Source organism: Apiospora aurea, assembly GCF_038362705.1.
Source record: "Apiospora aurea strain CBS 24483 chromosome Unknown utg000007l_segment0_segment0, whole genome shotgun sequence".
Classification (NCBI taxonomy): domain Eukaryota; kingdom Fungi; phylum Ascomycota; class Sordariomycetes; order Amphisphaeriales; family Apiosporaceae; genus Apiospora; species Apiospora aurea.
Window position 1 is genome coordinate 1,611,190 of NW_027117394.1, and position 17,309 is coordinate 1,628,498.

Genomic DNA, 17,309 nt, shown 5'->3' on the forward strand with positions numbered 1-17,309 from the left:
AATTACTGGGCTATTCATATTTAACGGCCATCTACCCGCCAACGACCTACGGGTCGTTGTCTTAATTATATACATTAATATTTATTATTTCAACCAAAACACTTTATTCCACCTTAACCAATGTAACGGTCTCGACAGTGCATGCTTTTCTCTCGGCTACCTTATTACTTGCTGTCAATTGGTGTCTTTTCATGGGTATCCTTTCAAGCCCCTTTACACTGACTACTCTCTAATCGGTCAATCTATACGCACGATGCCCTTCGGTTCGTCCCCAATGATCCAGTGGGTGTATAATTCTCATCCTGCATACTACTCATCTCATTAGCATCCTGGGAACAGTCACATTAGAACAATGAACAAAGCTGATCATGCAGCAGACTCGTGTCCGCAATGAGCTGTCGCCCTTTGTCTTTTCTTCTCGTCGCCTTTCAATGATCGAGTTCTTTGGCCTGGTATAATGGCAACAATGAAGGGGATTCGTCGCAAGGTCGGGGGTCATCGTAATTCCCACTGAGCAGAGCGACCTGTTCCCATCCCGTGAAACAACTCTTCGATTTGCGATTCAGTGCTTCGTACCTGTCTGTCGTCTCGACAACCCTGAGCTGGCGCACTTTTGATTCGCATTATAAGAATAACTCATAATTGCTTCAAGCACATTTGGTGTGCTATCATATATACACAATGTCAACCCCAGGGAGGCAGGTGGCCACCGGAAAGACGGTAACCCCTGTAAAGACGCCGACCCGAGGAAAGACGACTACTCGAGGAACGACGGCGACCCCGACCCCGACCCGGGGCAAGAGGGTGACTCGAGGAACGATCTCAACCCCAATCCGAGGAAAACCGACGACTCGAGGGAAGATCGTCACCCCGACCCGGGGAAAGACGGTGACCCCGACTCGGGGAAAGACGACTACCGGAAAGAGGACTACCCCTAGCAAGACGACTACCCCTAGCAAGACGGTGACCCCTGGAAACTTTGGAACAACACGGGTCGGCCCAGGAGCGACGCCAGACGTGCCTCTAGAGTTGTCGGACACGGACGACGAGACAAAAGACAAGAAGCCTACGCCCGAAAACGAAAACAAAAACATGAAACTAGGACTCGTCTTGTGCAACGATGACGACAAGATCGAGCACATCAATGTCGCCCCCGCCACGACCACCGGCTTCAACTTGCCCCCCGCGGCCGGCGCGGGCAGCCTCAATAGCCTGCACGCGATCCAGGACAACATGAAGGGTTGGCTCCCGAGCGCCGCCCTCGTCACAGCCTTGGGGACGCTCGTGGAGGAAATCGTGCCCCCGAGCATGTGGAGCTTGTTATACGTGAGCAACTGGGAAGGGGATCACTTCAGTCTAAATGGACCCAATGCCAGCGGCGTCCAGGCCGCCCGCGATTTGACTGACGCCTTCCTGAAAATCCGGGTCATTGATGGCGTGGTCCGGGGCAACCGCCAGCTGCACCAGATCCGCCAGTGCGCCTGGTCGATCCTGACGGTCAATGTCGAGCGCAACCACTGGGTCACCGTCATCATCGCGCTGACCGGCCAGGATGACGAGGACAACGAGAACGAGGACTACTACACCCGGGTCGAGCGCATCTCCGTCATCGAGGGCATCGACCCGGGACCCATGGGCGACTACAAGGTCAACGTCTACTCCTGCGTCGAGGGGCTCCTGCGGTCCGCCGGCCTGCAGTTCACGGACAGCGAAGCCGAACGGCTGCCCGAGAACAGCTGGCGCCAGCCCGTCTGGGTCCCGGCCCAGAACAACGCGTACTCGTGCGGCGTGCGGGCCTACGCCAACATCAAGACGATGCTGCGCCGCCTCGTGACCGCGTGGGAGGCCATGGCGCCCGACGAGGGGCTCCGGTCCCGCCCGCCGTCGGCCACGGCCGCGGAGAACCGGTTCCTGTGGGACCCGATGCCCGGCTGGTTCCACTACGAGCTCGAGCGCTGGGAGATGGTCGGCAGCAACGCGGCCGCCGTCGTGCGCGCGTGCGACTACCAGGCCCGCGTCGCCGTCGAGGTCGTGCAGCGCGCGCGGGCCCAAGGACGACCCGAGGAAGGGCGAGACCAGCGAGGCCAAGAAGGCCATCAAAGTGCCCAACGAAGACGAGGATCCCTTTGACGACGACGGGATGCCCTTCTACGAGGGCTGGTCGGACAAGATGAAGCAGGAGGTGCGGCGGCAGAACACCGGCACCGGCGCGCCCGAGCCGGAGAAGAAGACGCCCGAGACCGATACGACATCCGAGGAGAAGACGCCGCCTACCCCGCCCACGCTGGATGAGAGGCAGCTCGCCATCAAAGAATGGGCGGGTGTTTCCGTCTGGCTGAACCCGCCTCCGTCGGTGCGCCGGGGAGGGAAGAAGCGGCCCCGTGAGGACGACGCCGTCAACCTCGCCGGGCAGGACGGCGGCGGCGCGATCCCGATCAGCTTCAACAGGACTAGAGCCGACACGGGCCACTACAACAACCCCTTTGCCAGGCGCCAGGCCGCGGCTAAGTCCGTGATGATTACGAGGGCGCCGCCGGCCAAGAGGAGGCGCGTGGCCCGGACGCCATTGGGTGGGTAAGCGGGCGATGGACCATGGCGGCCGGAGTCGCCTCGTCGCGAGGCTCGGAAACAATATGAGCAGTTACGACAAAGGGGACAGATGTGTGTGGTAGTCTTCGGGAGGCTTGGGGTTATGCTGGGTCTGGAGGGGCGCGGATCGGGGGAGGGGGTGGAATGTTCTTGTTTCGTTCTTGTTGCCTTTTTTGGTTCTGTGGGAGGTTTATATATAGCAGAATCTGATTTATCTTGGAAAGACACTTTGTAAGTGGGGGGTAATGGAGATACAGTATTACTTCTTGCGATCCCCTTGCCTCGGACCCTGAATGGCGCGCAGCTGACCTCGTGTTCCTCATATGACACTCTTCACTACAACCCCATTTTCCATAACATAGTCTACATGTGTTCAATATATATCCAAACATGAATAAGAAATTTAAGGAGGAAAAGCTTTTTCCATGTCTATGTAAAAGTGGCTATGTAAAGGAAGGTATCGAAGCGAAGAGATTAACACTGAGGATAGTGGTATCTAAAGGAGTGGTTTACGTTTCGTCATGTTCGTCGTCAATGTTTCCCACCCCGTCTGTCATTCAAAACGCCGTTCCCGAAACCATTCCCGTTTTGTCTTATTTATTTCTTTCTTCATTCGGTCATTCGTAATCCTCATCGTCATCAGTCGAAGTACCTACCCCGCCGAAAATGAAAATCCGCCTCAGTACTTTCTCCTACCGTATCCGTACTTGTTGGTAGGGTACCCGTAGCCACCGGGGTCCTTCGTCTTCGAGGTCGTCACCGGCGGCGGAGGCGGCGGGGCCGTGGTCGTCGGGGGAGGAGGCGGGGGACTGGTCGGGTAACCACCGCCGCCGCCGTCACACTTGGTGCCCGTGGTGGTGGTCACGGTCACGGTCGTGGGCGCGGGCGGCGTCACGATGGGGCAACTGCTGCTGTAGCCGTACCCGCCCGACTCGGTGACGGTGGTCGTGGCCGTACTGCCGCTGCCAGAGACGCTGATGGTGGTGGGGACGGTGACGGTGCCGCCTGGGGCGGTGGTGGTGTACGTGATGCCCGGTAGGGTGGTCGCGACGGTGACGTACTCAGTGGCGGTGCTACCGATGCCGCTGGCCGTAATGATGGACGTAACCCCTGGACCAGTTACCGTGGTGGTGGCGACGCCGCCGCCCGTTGTTACAGTCTGGGTGACGTACTCCGTCGCGGTGCTGCCGCCACCGCCGCCGCTGACGCTGATGGTGGTGGGGATGGTCACTGTACCGCCCGGCGCGGTAGTGGTGTACGAGATGCCTGGTAATGTGGTCACGACGGTGACGTATTCAGTGGCCGTGCCGCGCACGCCGCTGGCCGTGACGGTGGTGGTGCTGCCGCCTGTTTTGAGTAGACCCGTATTAGCCACCGTCATTCAGACGGAAAATGAATGCACTCCTTAGGGTTAATCGGGAAGTAGACAGATTAGACTTACCGGACGTCACTGTGACAGTAGTCAAGCCTCCAGGGGATGAAGGACAGTAGCTGGCGATTGTCTTCGTGACGGTAGTAACGGGACCGGGAACGGTGGTGGTGTAACCTTGGTTCTCGGTGACAGTCGTAGTGGTGTAGCCGCCGGGACCTTTTTAATGAGGGAAAAAAAGAAAATTAGTCAACAGTCCAAAAAGGGGGTAAAGGGAGTGACTCTTGTTTGGAGTGAGATATGGACAGACATACCTGACGTTGTTACCGTGACGGTAGTAGGAACTGTGACGGTAGTTCCACCACCTGTGACTGTAGTAGGAACTGTGACTATAGATGTGACCCCTGGAGCGTGGTTAGCACCAAGGAGTCTCACTGATGATACTTTTCATTGCTATCATGGGATGTCAAAGCTTACCTGGCAGCGTGGTAGTGTAGCCGACACCGGGAACAGTTGTGGGGACGACGCTGGTCTCGGTGACGGTGGTGCCCGGGCCTGGCGAGACGGAGTAGAGAGTCGTCGTGATGGTGCTGACGCCGCCCGGGAGAGTCGTGGTGTCCGTAACGTATGCGGTGGAGTACTCCGTGACGGTCGTTCCGACGCCGGGAGATACGATGGTCGAGTAGACGGTGGTGGCCACGGTGACCGGGGTACCGGGGATTTCAGTAGTCACCGTGTCGTACTCGGTCACAGTAGTGCCTACTGGAGTAGCGGTGGTGATGTAGATCGTGGTCTAGACCAAGCAAGTCAGTCATCATATCACTGCAGGAGCATGTGGGGGAAGACACAGCAATTGGTGCAAAACGTTGTGTGCAAGTGGACTAAGGGGAAGGGGGTGGGGGGCTAGTTTCATGCATCTGAGATGCTAAAGCAAGCTAAGGCTTGGATTAGAAGTATGCAGTCAGACTTACCTCCTCGTACTCGGTGGTGCCTGAGTAGACCGTAGTAGGCACGACCACGGTCGATCCGCCAACGGTAGTCGGTTGCACCACAGTCGAGTAGATGGTCGTCCCACTGCCCTCTGCAGTAGTGGTGCTGACGACGGTCGTGGGCACAGGCACCGTCTCGGTCGTGACGACAGGGACGCAGGACTCGGTGACGTACTCGGTGCACGTGCTCGTGCTCGTTTCCGAGATGGTCGTGGTTACGGGGTAACAGGTCCCGTCCTTGGTCTGGGTCCCGTAGCCGCCGCCGCCGCCCCCTCCGTGGCCGTTCCCGTAGCCGCCGCCGCCCCAGCCCCCGCCGTGGCCTCCTCCCTCTCCGCCTCCACCCGGGACCGGGTTGGCGGCCGTGAGTCTGTAGAAGGGAAGTGTTAGAATGTTCATCTTCTGTTGGAACACTGGAAAGATAGGGGGCCTGATATAAAGGGGCTCACTTACGTGGCGAGAAGCAGGAACGGGCTGATCTTCAACATCATCGTGAGAGATGTAGGAAGGGTATGCCCTTGGTTTCTTGGCAGACAGGAGTGAGGGTCAGGATGAACGAGAGGAGCTGATCGATGAGTGACCAAGGAGGAAGGGACACACTGGTGCGTGCCTGGCGGTGCCTTGGATTGGCAGAGGAGTTGTTGCTCGAAACATTGGGGGGATCCACGGGACACTTTATAGTGACCCGGACGTATCAGGTCCAGAAGAGCGACGAGCTAAGCCGTTACTTCGTGATACGAAGCCACACGCATCCCATCTCGCGATTCGATCGTCCCGTTCCCTTCCGCCATCATGTACCCAAGAACTCGGAAGCGTTTAATCAATTCGAGCAGGTCTGAACCGGGGAGAGAACAGGGAACAGCAGGTTTCTGTTACGAGAGAAATGCCTCGATCGAATTCCGAAGCTGCTGTTGCCCCAGGCGTTCAGTCCCTTGTAGTTGATACAGCATGAACCAAGCGTGATCCATCCCCTCGAGGTAGGACGACCATAGACTGAAAGGCATCGTCCGGCGTCGACGTGGGACATGAGCGACGGAAGGACCAGGATGCTGTCGTGCCCTGCTGCAATTAGCAAGCATGGACGCACTGTTGTGACAGTATGCCCCGTCCGTCATGGAAGAAGCAGGGTAGCTAGTCGGTGTGCAAGAAAATGCAACTATTTCCAGGCACTGGGTCACCGAGGGGGATCGCTCGCTGCTGCGTTGAAGCTATTTCATGTCGTGACGCTGTTGCCGCGGGGGCCGAGGTGGTGTGTGGTTTGACCAAAGTCGGTAGTGCTTATTCCCAGCCTTCCTCGCCTTGCACAATACGTCCGTTCGGGTGTAGGGCCTTGTCTCTTCGACTGACGAAAAGAGAAGGCGCCCGAACCAGCCGTTGGCATGTCTGATTCTCCATATGCCAGACTGACACCAACATAAACACTATCCCTCTACACCACTGCCATGTGCGTGGCTTGCATAACTCTTAAGCATCATCTACTCGTTGGATGTCTGAAACTGCTTCGAGGCAGCATACATGCCTCTGGGTGTCGATTTTCCAATATGGGACCTGACAGTTGCGTCTCCGGGGGCAACGAGACAAGTGGCCCGGAAGCAAGCCTTGAGAGCAGGGGTCATGTTCTCGGACCGGCCACGTCAGGCTAGACTTACCGCGGACGGAAGTTGTTTGCTTCTCGAAGAGCTTTGGGTGTGTCGTACAGCCTCAAGCCTGCGCTCTTGATCTGCGGCGATAGTTCTCGTGCGGCTGGCCCGTATCTGCATCTTCCGTTGGTCGGTATGACATGCAGGGAGAGAAAATCGTGTGGCGGATTCCGATTGGCCGCTGCCCGGTTCTGGCGGTTCCACGGCCGCCTGGTCCTGTGTGCGACTGGGCAGAGGGTTACATGGGTGGCTTGAGTGCGATCGAGAAGCCACTGTCATCAGCAGATCCTCGTGGTTCGGGCATGATGCGCCGGGCGGCCGCAGACGATATAGTGTGTGGAGTTGTCGAAGACATTCAAACGGCCAGTAAAACTCCTTATTGGGGGTCTCAGCTGTCCTGCTGGAGGCGGTCGGCTTGACGCCGACGACGCTGGCCCGCAGGTGCGGACAAGCAGATCAAACAGACCAACAGCCTTCTCAGCCCTGAACAACATATCTCAGGCGATGAGGCTTTTAGTCCCACAATGGATGACATTTGGTCTAGACCAAGAGCGGGGAAGGAGTTGACGATAGTCGGATTCGGGCGACGGGTCAGTCATGTCTTCCGTACTATTACGTCACCAGAATTTCGTCGCTGACAGAAACCTGATCATCATGAGGACAGCAGGGTAGAAAATACGAGAAACCATGATTCCTGCTGGACGAGCAATTCTCCATTCGGTTGAACCTATTTCGGGATCAGGGACTAGCCTGTCGTGAGAGAGATGGGACTAACAACACTGAACTGACCGTCGGCAACAAGCAGATACGAGAGGTTGACAGTTGGGATGAAAACCGGGCAATGAATGTGTATGTTATTTCATGATAGATGCGGAGATAGTATCCGCAACTCGCGGTGACCCTCCGGTTCGCATACATGTAACGAAGCAGTGAACCCAATGGCGCCATCATTATGAGATCATATCGGAAGCAACTCTCGAAGCGAGACGAAAAGCAATCGCCTAGACCTTCCATTATCATACCCAGGGGAAGCCAGATGCAATGCTCGCATGCTCCCCATACGCAAGAACATTCCAGGGACTCCCAAGCGCACTTCTACTCTCTTGACGTCAGGCAGGTGCAAGAAGAGCTCTCTCGCGCAGCCTTCATTTTCATGTCCTCTTCATCGTTCTTGGGCACCTTGACGAACGTAGGAACAGTCACCGCGTTCAGCTTCCGGAAAGCCTGTACAACATAGTCAGTCAAACACTTCATACCCGCAAATGCCTTTCCAACACATTATGCTCTTGTCTCTCATTTCTCACCAAGAAGGGCCGCCACCAGCTGGCATTCATGAACGCCCACCAGCCCCACGTGACGCCGGTCCTGGCGGCCCAGCGGAGGGCGGCCAAGGGGAGGACGTCACCTACCTCGCTCACGGCGCCGTCGGGCAGCTTGTCGTCCCAGCGGTCCTCAACCTTGGCGATCTTGAGCCCGTCGGCCTCGTCGACGTGGATCAGCACGCGCGACTTGATGGTCTGCTCCTTGCCCTTGATCAGGGGCACCGACCCGGCCACGACGTACTTGTTGGTCAGCTCCACCTCGATCGGGTTGCCCCCGCTCACGACGCGGTGCGACTGGATCTGGATGGGGCTGAATAGTGAGGCCAGGCCGTACCACTGTGCCGCGTACCGGTCGAAGCCTTGGGCGGAGGAGAGGGGGTCGGCGAAGAGGGCATCCTTCTTCCAGAGGCTCAGGTGCTTCAGGGTAGGGTCGCCCCCAAAGAGCTGATGACGCCGGCGCGGGGCCGTTAGCGCATTGCAGGTAGGCAGTAGAAACATTGGTGTTGATGACTCACGTCTAACACGCTAGAGACGATGATCTTTTGTTGATCGTTCAGCTTGACGCCCGGCCCCTCGTTGAGGTTGGTGTTCTTCATCGTGAACGAGTCATACGTCGTATTGGCCTTCTCCTGCGCCTGGGCAGTCGCAGAGGGGACTCCTGAAGCCATCGTTCTCTTAATGAAATACGGAGTAACTGGGTATCTTCTGCTGATGGTAGTTATAAGCGGAGTTGTCTGCCTTATGAAAGATCGTGTGAACATCTGCCCGGATTGAATGGGAGTGAGGAGTTCTATGTCGCTATATTCGTTCCAGTCGCAAGAGAGTTACTACATAAACAAAAAAACCCGCATTCCACGGACATGAAACACCTAACCTACCCCCTACATGTCGCAACGCCATTGACCTTGATCGCGAAGCATTGATGACGACGGCACGACTCGTTGACGTCATGTAATCCGCCCCCAGCTCGGCGGTTAAAGAAGAATAAAGTGCTGGCGGTTTTATTTAAGGCTCGGAATAATATTAATAATGCAATATTATAAAAGATAGCGTATTATTATAAATTTTACGGTTTTAAGTGTTATAATTATAATATTATAATAGGTTAATATTTTTATTAATGTATTTTATTTTTCGAAAATCGGTTATTAAATTATAAAAAATAAGCGAAGGGTAAATATTTACTTTATTAAATTAACCTCGGCGTTATAATATATAAATTAATTTTACGGCTATTTTAAGCTTAATTTAAATAATATAAAAATTATATCGACGATTATTTAATAAAAAATAATAAAATTAATTAAATACTTTAACGTGGTTTACTATTACGCGACGTATATTACTTAGCGACGTACTTAAATTTAATTCTAATATAATTAAACTTTAACGCGTAATACTTTTTTAATTATAATACTTAATTAATCTTAAAAAGATCGGATAGTTTTAATAATTTAAGCGATATAAAACGGACTAAATTAAATAAATCAAAAAGTAGTAATAAAAGCTTATAATATACTTAAATTAATTTTACGTTATTAAATTTACGGCCGAACATTAAAACGAGAAGTTCGACCGAAACGACGTAAATTAAATTTAATTAAAAAGAGGTATTTCGTAAATATATAATTAATTTAAATATTTAAAGGATACCTTTCGATTTCGCTAGTATAAAAAATATAATTAAGTTTTTTACCGCGTCGGTAAGTATTAAATTAAGCCTTTTATCGATTATAACCCGGATTTAAAGATTAGAATAAATCGTCGGTACGATTATTAAAGGGCTTTTTACGAGGATTTTAAAGTTATTTTTAATTAATTTATATTAATTATAAATATAAAGGCGAAATATAAAATCATCGACGAAAATATTTAGAATTTCGACGAGACCGGTTTTATAATAAGTATAATCGGGTTAATATTCGTCGTAATACGCGTTAAGCGGCGTAAAAAAGCGAAGTTAATTTAATTTAATAATCGAGAATAGGTAACAGCGATTAAATATATTAATTTATAAGGTTAATATATTCCGCCGTTTTTAATTATTTAAAATTAATATTACTTCGCGAATTAATCCTATGAAATTAATTTACCGGGCGATTAAGTAATTAAGCCGACTTTTAATAATTAAATTAATAACGAAATAAGCTTAAATTAAATTAAACATTTTCATAAATATATTAAAGCGTAAACGAAAGGTTTTTACCGCTTTTAATTATCGATAATTACGAGAGCTATATTTCGGCCGAATTCGAAGTATATTACTAGGATAATAATATTATTATACTCGGTATACTTCTTTATTTATTTTATTTATTTTAATTATTTAATATAGTATTTTATTCGGTTTTAAAGCGTGTTTATTTAAAAGAAATCGAGCTATTTATTAAAGCTTTAATAAATTATATTACGAAGCTTAAGTCTTTTATTATTTTTTAAAGCCGCGTATTTTATTATTTTTACGGGAAAAAATATTAAATCCGGATTTAAGTAACATAGTGCGTTAGCCTATACGCTAGTTAGTGTGGAGACCTTATACTAGCCCTATTACTTTATTGCTACAATTAATCTATTATATCGGCCTTAGCTCGATTTTTTCTTCTTTTCCTTCTCTATTGTAAATTCTATTTATTTCAAGATTTATTTATAGCCCCGCTTTATTAAGACTTAATAGTGTAATTATTTACGATCGCTTTTTTTATCGTTTAATAGTACGATATTTTATTTATTTATTCGAATTAATTAGTATTATTTTTACCGTTACGCGATAAAGAAATAAACCTTAATTAATCGACGCTAAAAACTTTTAACGTTTAACGATTTATTTTAAAATAAATATATTATAATGTATAACGAAAATAACCGTGTCTTTTAAGCCGAGGTTAAGCGATATATATAATTTAATTAAAGTGTTTTCGTAAAACTCGTTAGCGAACTTAAAAAATCCGATAAAAAGTTAACTCGTTTTTTCCGCCGCTCTTTTAATCGATATAGTTTATTAATTAACTTAAAGATCGAGTTAATATAAACTATTTAAAATAACCCTAATAACGTAAAAAACGAATAAAGCTTTTATACCTTTACCGATTTTAAACGATTATAAAAAGAGGCTTAATTTTCGTAATACGATATTATTATCGATAATTTAAATAACGAAAATTTATAGGCCCGATTAAACTCTTTGTTTAATTAATATATACGTAACGGTAATAAAGCTACTTTTTTTTCGTTTCGTAAATTAAAATTAAAGAAGTTAAATAACCTTTTAAAAATAAACTCGTAATTATCGATAAGTTTAAAAATATATATAATAACCCGAATAAGTTAATTTAAGAAATATACCTCGCTTTTTTATTAAGTTACTCTCGCACGATATAAATATTCGATTTTTATATTAAAGCCCGTTAAGCGGATTTTTAATTAAATATAATTATTATTTAAGCTAAATATTTAGCTTTTTTTTCGTTCGACTATTACGATATTTATAAGGGCGAAAACTTAATAAAAAAACAGTTTAAAATTAATAAATTAAATAGCGAACTCGATTCGTTAAAGTTTATTTTAAAGGAATTAATTAAGGCTTATAACGAGGTTATTATCGCCCGGGAATCCGTAAAGGTAACTATAAACGATTTAATTATTAACTTTATAAAAATTAATATCGAATCGGCGAACCGATTAAAATAATTATATAACGTTTAAACCGTTATTATTCGATTAATTATAAATAAACGTAATAATATTTTTTTTATTATAATTAACGACGGAAGTACCCGCTATAAAAAAATCGTAAAATAAAAGTCGACGATTTTTATAATAATAAAAATAAAAATAAGGTTTTTTTCGACGTTTAATTCTATTAAATTAAAAATATATAAATCGAGAACGCCGATTACTTTATTTTTAATAATTAAGTATTTAACGTTATTTATAACTATATAAAAAAGGCCGCCCGTAAATTACTGCTTTTTTTCGGGACTATTACTTTAATTATATTATTATTACCGATAAATTTTTCGATTATTTATAAAAGCGCTACTTTAATTATACTTTTCGCGAAAAACTAAAAAAAAGTACGATTAATTAAAAATAATTTCTTTAACCGAATATTAAAAGTTTTTATCCGATTTTATTTAATTAACTAGAGAAAAGGAACTCCCCCGTACTTTTTAAAAAGAAAGCTTTTACGATAAATTTATATTTCGCGTTAACGTAATCCACGGTTTAATTAAACACTTTCTTTTAATTCTATACAACTTATATTTTATGCCTTATATTTTTACTATTTACGATAGTAAATTAATAGAAAGAGAACGATATATAATTAGCGCTTTAAGCGTTTTAAAAAGACTCTAAATTACGCGTATAAGCCGCAACGCGAATATATAATATCCCCTATATAATTTTACGTTACCGGCGTTACGGTAGTATTTTATAACGAAATATATAGTCGTTAATATAAAAGTTTACGAATTCCGAAGAATAATTAATCGTATAATATATAATTAATTTAAATTCGCGATCGTTTCTACTTTAAATAAATAGTATTAAAAATATAGCGAATCGATTATTTAATTTACGCGACGCGGAACGCGTCGGCGTTAATTAAGTCTTTAATTTCGTATAACGATAATTAAATTTCCGGACGCGTTTTAATTAAAAAATCGATTATTAAAGAGTTTTTTACGAAGATTCCGACGCGTATTACGCGTAGTTTATTTTTATACGGAATATAATTAATAAGTATAAAATTTAAAAAAAGGATATATATAATTTCGGCGAAACCGGGTTTTTTTATAGGTTAAATTTCGTTCGAAATGGTCGTAATTATTTCCGATCGATATAAAAGGCTTAGGGTAATATAATAAGGGAATCGGGAATAGGTTATAATAATATAGGGCGTCGAATTATACGGTTACGTTATTTTTTCGTATATTATTTTTACCGGGAAAACGCACCTTTTTTTTAGTACGAAAATAGCTTATTACCGAAAGATTAAGTAATTATAGTTATTAAAAATAGCTAGATTACGAATAAAAAAAGCGAGGATTAAATTCGATATTTCGATAAATATACGAAGTTTCGTATAAAGGGTATTTACCGCTTATTAATCTTTAACGGTTATAAGAGTTATTATTTAATAATTTTCGAGTTTTACTATAAAAAAACTCGATTATTATATTTTATATGCTTTTTTATTCGTTATATAAACTCTAGCTTTTTAATATCGGCTGTTTTTATGCGTTAAAAAGGGCGTACGGGAAAAAAATTAAAGGTTTTATACGGGCGCATATTACTTATATTTTAAAAGAGGATTTTTTACTAACGTTTTTAAAAGCGTTCTAGGCGATTTTCACCGTTTCGAATATATAAAGAGGCTTTCGAGAGACCGGACTCGTCCCGTATAATCCGGAATATATTATTTTATAGTTAAATATAAAACTACGTACTTTAATATTTCCGGGGACGTTTTCTGGTTTATTTATTCCTTAAGAATTAAAAACTTTAAATAACCCGATTAAAACTTAATCTTAAACCGAATACGTTTAAAACCGTATTATACGGTATTAAAATAGTTCTCCGACGTCGATTTTAATTAGATTTAACTAGATTACGAAAGGTATAACGTAAATAATATACCGGCTCGCTTTTTTAAAAGGTAAAGTAACCGTACTATAAAAAGTAAATAAAATATTTAGCCGGCGCCGCCGTACGAAAAAAAAAAACGGCTATAGGATAAAGAATTACTTCGTATATAAACTAAAAAAACTTATAGTTTTAAAAAAACGTTAATAAATAATTACAAAATAAATCGCGCTGAAGTAATAGTCGTATAAAAAAGCTTAAGACGCGCCCGCGACGCTATAAAATTTACGGGGAGCCCGGGTATAATACGCGCACCTATTAAAATAATATAAAAGTATTTAAAGAGGAGGATTCCGATTAATTTTAATATATTAAATACGTTATGGTGGAATTAATTTATATTTCGTTATACGAGGCCTTAGAAAATATTTAATTGGACCGTGTATTTAATTAGACCGTAGATTACGTTATAATTATTATTATTACGATATATTTTAATAAAACCGTCGATTTTAATGTTTACGCTAAATATTATAAGTAAATAGTTTAAAGTTTCGTAAACGCGAACGAAAAAAAAGCGGTTTAATAAACTTATTTTTTCGTTAACCGCTAAGAATAATTTTAATAATAAAAACAATAAAGCCGGCGGTTTTAAAACCGTTATTTTTACGAAGTTTACTTTATTAATAAGTAAGTTTTTAATTAAGATTTACTTTTTTCCTATTACCGTTAAAAAAAACTTAAAAGCTAGTAAAAAAAAGACGCTGTTTTAATTATTATTAAACTAATTACTAAAAAATTAACTATCTTTTAAATTAATATAATACCGGAGGACGTAAACTTATTAATATTAACGAGATTTATCGAAAATATAGAGGATCTTCGCTTAGTCTTTTTTTAATAATCGTAAGCTTAATTAAACCCTCGCTAAGCCGAAAAAATTAAAAAATTAATTCTAAAGAATAAAGATTTCTTTTTAGGATAAATATTAATTACCGTTAAGAATAATTTAATAACGATACTATTTAATCTTTTATAGGAATTAATTAGAGGATTTTTTAATTTTTAAATATATTATAAGTAGTAATAAATTATCGTTATTTACTATTGTAGCGCTTATTAATATAAAAATAGCCGGTTATTTATTTATAAGCGTAAATTTTATTAATAAAGTAATTAAGTAATTAAGTGTAAAACGAATAATTACTTCTCGGCCTTACGAGATTAAAGGTTTTAACGGTAAACTTTTTTAATTCCTTAACGTAATAGTGTTCGTTAACCTATAAATTTATTACCGGAGTACTAGGTTAATTTCTTTTATAATAATTAATATAAAATATAATTTTATTATTAAATAAAAGTAATTTAAGGAATATAACGTCGTTATTCGTTTAAAAACTTATTATTTCGATTATCCCGATAATTAAAACTTTACCGAAAACATGGATATATTAATAAACGGGGTAAATATATTATTAAAATATTCGAATTGTTAAAAAGTACGGATACTTAGAACCGGGCTTTAAAAGCTTAAATTAAAAAAAATAAACGGGAATAAAACGGTCGATTTTTTTAATTAAAAGCCTGCTTTATAGAAAGGAAAAGCGCGCGGTTACTTAATATTTTTAGCTTTTTAGCTACGAAGGAAGATTTTTTAAAAATCCTTCCGTGTATAATTTATCGAATAAATAAAGGATTAATTAAAATATAGCGTAATTTTAATAATACATTACGGTAATTAAAATAATTAAGCGATAATCGCGAATAGACGCCGGAACGTACGCCTTATTATAATTAAAAGAACGAGCGCGGCTTTTATTACCTCGCTTATAACGTAACTAGTTAATATTATTAAAAGTTATTTAATATAGTAATTTTAAACGTTTTAAGCTTTTATTAAAGCGTAAAAAAACGATTTATATTAAGTTTATAAAGTAATTTTTTATTAAATCGATAAGTTTATTTAAAAAAGGGAAACTTTTTAGGATAACTTTTTATTTAAAAATAAAAACGAACTGCGTTAAAAGGTAAAAGAAATAATGTTTAACGTATATAAAGATTTTTACTATGTATTTAATAAAGTATAATCCGATAAATTAATTAAATACCGCGGATTAATAAATTATAAAATCGAATTAATAAACGGTACGAAATTAAACGATTTAAATTATGGCTTATTTTATAAAATATTTTTTAAAGAGTTTATCGCGGCTTAAAAATATATCTCGAAAAACTTTTAAAAAAAGCTTTATTATATCGAGCGACGCTTTTTAAGCGGGTTTTATATTTATAGTTTTTAAAAACGACGGCGGGCTTCGTTTTTATATAAACTTTAAGAAATTAAATATTATTATATAAAAAAACCGATATCCGTTATTATTAATTAAAAAAACCTTTAATAAAATAATTAAGGCTAAAATTTATATTAAAATTAATATTTAATAAGTTTTTTATAAAGTCCGCTTCAGGGAAAAAAAACGAAAATTTAACGACTTTTCGAACCCGTTATAAAGCGTATAAATATAGAGTTTTCCCGTTTAAATTAATTAATAAATTATTTATTTTTTAAAGGTTTATTAATGATTTACTACGGGAATATTTTAACGATTTTTATTACGTTTATATAGACGGTATTTTTATTTATTTTAAAAACCTTTTTTAATATAAGGAGTACGTAAAAAAGGTTTTTTAAAAATTGTTAGAAGTTAATTTTTAAATTAATCTTAAGAAATATAAGTTTAACGTAACGTGGTTTACCACTACGCGACGTATATTACTTAGCGACGCACCTTTTCTACTTCTCGACCTTTTTATATAAATTAATTTAATTATAACGTTTAAAATTAATTAAAATTATTCGTTATCCGATTCTTCGCTTAATTTTATATCTTTTTTATATATTCGCGCATTGTAACCTATTTCGCCGTAAATATTACAGCGCTTTTTACCGGTCGCCCTCCGTTTTAACGAACCCTTATTTTTATTTTTATTAAGCGCTAAACGTTTCCCTTTTACCTTTTCGTTTTATAGCTACTAAAATTCCTTAATAATAAAGGCTTTTTTAAGTTAAACTCGCGACTTTTTAGCTTTTCGGCGCTTAAAAAATGCTAAATTAGCCTTTTTTAATATATATATTTTATTATATATAAAGGTTATTTTATAAGCTATTTTAATTATACTTTTCGTTATTTAGTCTACCGTATTTAAAATCGGCGTCGGAAAGCTTTCTTAATAGGTAAACACCCTTTTTTAATATAAATAGAGTACTTAATTATTTATTAGGGGTTAAACGGCGTTTAAAGGTCGTAAATACTGGCCGTTCTTAAACAGGATAGGTTAAATATAAGCGTCCGGAGACGCACATCCAGTTTATTAATTACCTTGTTAAGGTTATAAAGTATTAAACTAAATACGTTAAATCTAGATTTAATATTAATTTCCGTAAAAATAGTAAAATACGCGGCTTTAAAAATAATAAAAAACTTAAGCTTAATAATATAGTTTATAAAAGCCTTAATAAATAGCTCGATTTTTTTCGAATAAGTACGCTTTAAAAGCGAATAAAATACTATATCGAAAAGTTAAAATAAATACGATAAATAAGGAGGTATACTAATAGTAATAATATCGTTATTTTAATAGTATACCTCGAATTCGGCCGAAATATAGCTTTCGTGGCCGTTAAAAATTAAAAAGCGGTAGCGACTTTTTATTTACGATTTAATATATTTATTAAAGTGCTTAATTTAGTTTAAGCTTATTTTATTATTAATTTAATTATTAAAAGTCGACTTAATTACCTAATCGCCCGGTAAAT

General features: G+C 41.2%; 4 protein-coding genes across 4 annotated transcripts; 2 read left to right on the top strand and 2 right to left on the bottom strand.

Moving 5' to 3' along the window:
- Nucleotides 1–681: 681 nt before the first annotated feature.
- PG986_010775 (uncharacterized protein) lies at nucleotides 682–2,130 on the top strand (the record flags this gene model as incomplete). Its single annotated transcript, XM_066846997.1, has 1 exon — nucleotides 682–2,130. One exon carries the CDS (start codon nucleotides 682–684, stop codon nucleotides 2,128–2,130), a length of 1,449 nt encoding a protein of 482 aa, XP_066696488.1.
- A 10-nt stretch (nucleotides 2,131–2,140) lies between these two features.
- On the top strand, nucleotides 2,141–2,578 carry PG986_010776 (uncharacterized protein; the record flags this gene model as incomplete). The annotated part of the gene is made up of 1 exon (XM_066846998.1): nucleotides 2,141–2,578. The coding sequence occupies one exon, from the start codon at nucleotides 2,141–2,143 to the stop codon at nucleotides 2,576–2,578; it is 438 nt and encodes a 145-aa protein (XP_066696489.1).
- Nucleotides 2,579–3,268: 690 nt separating this feature from the next.
- On the bottom strand, nucleotides 3,269–5,435 carry PG986_010777 (uncharacterized protein; the record flags this gene model as incomplete). The annotated part of the gene is made up of 6 exons (XM_066846999.1): nucleotides 3,269–3,936; nucleotides 4,031–4,177; nucleotides 4,273–4,347; nucleotides 4,436–4,751; nucleotides 4,930–5,314; nucleotides 5,398–5,435. The coding sequence occupies 6 exons, from the start codon at nucleotides 5,433–5,435 to the stop codon at nucleotides 3,269–3,271; spliced, it is 1,629 nt and encodes a 542-aa protein (XP_066696490.1).
- A 2,244-nt stretch (nucleotides 5,436–7,679) lies between these two features.
- On the bottom strand, nucleotides 7,680–8,574 carry PG986_010778 (uncharacterized protein; the record flags this gene model as incomplete). The annotated part of the gene is made up of 3 exons (XM_066847000.1): nucleotides 7,680–7,808; nucleotides 7,889–8,350; nucleotides 8,422–8,574. 3 exons carry the CDS (start codon nucleotides 8,572–8,574, stop codon nucleotides 7,680–7,682), a joined length of 744 nt encoding a protein of 247 aa, XP_066696491.1.
- Between the last annotated feature and the right edge of the window lie 8,735 nt (nucleotides 8,575–17,309).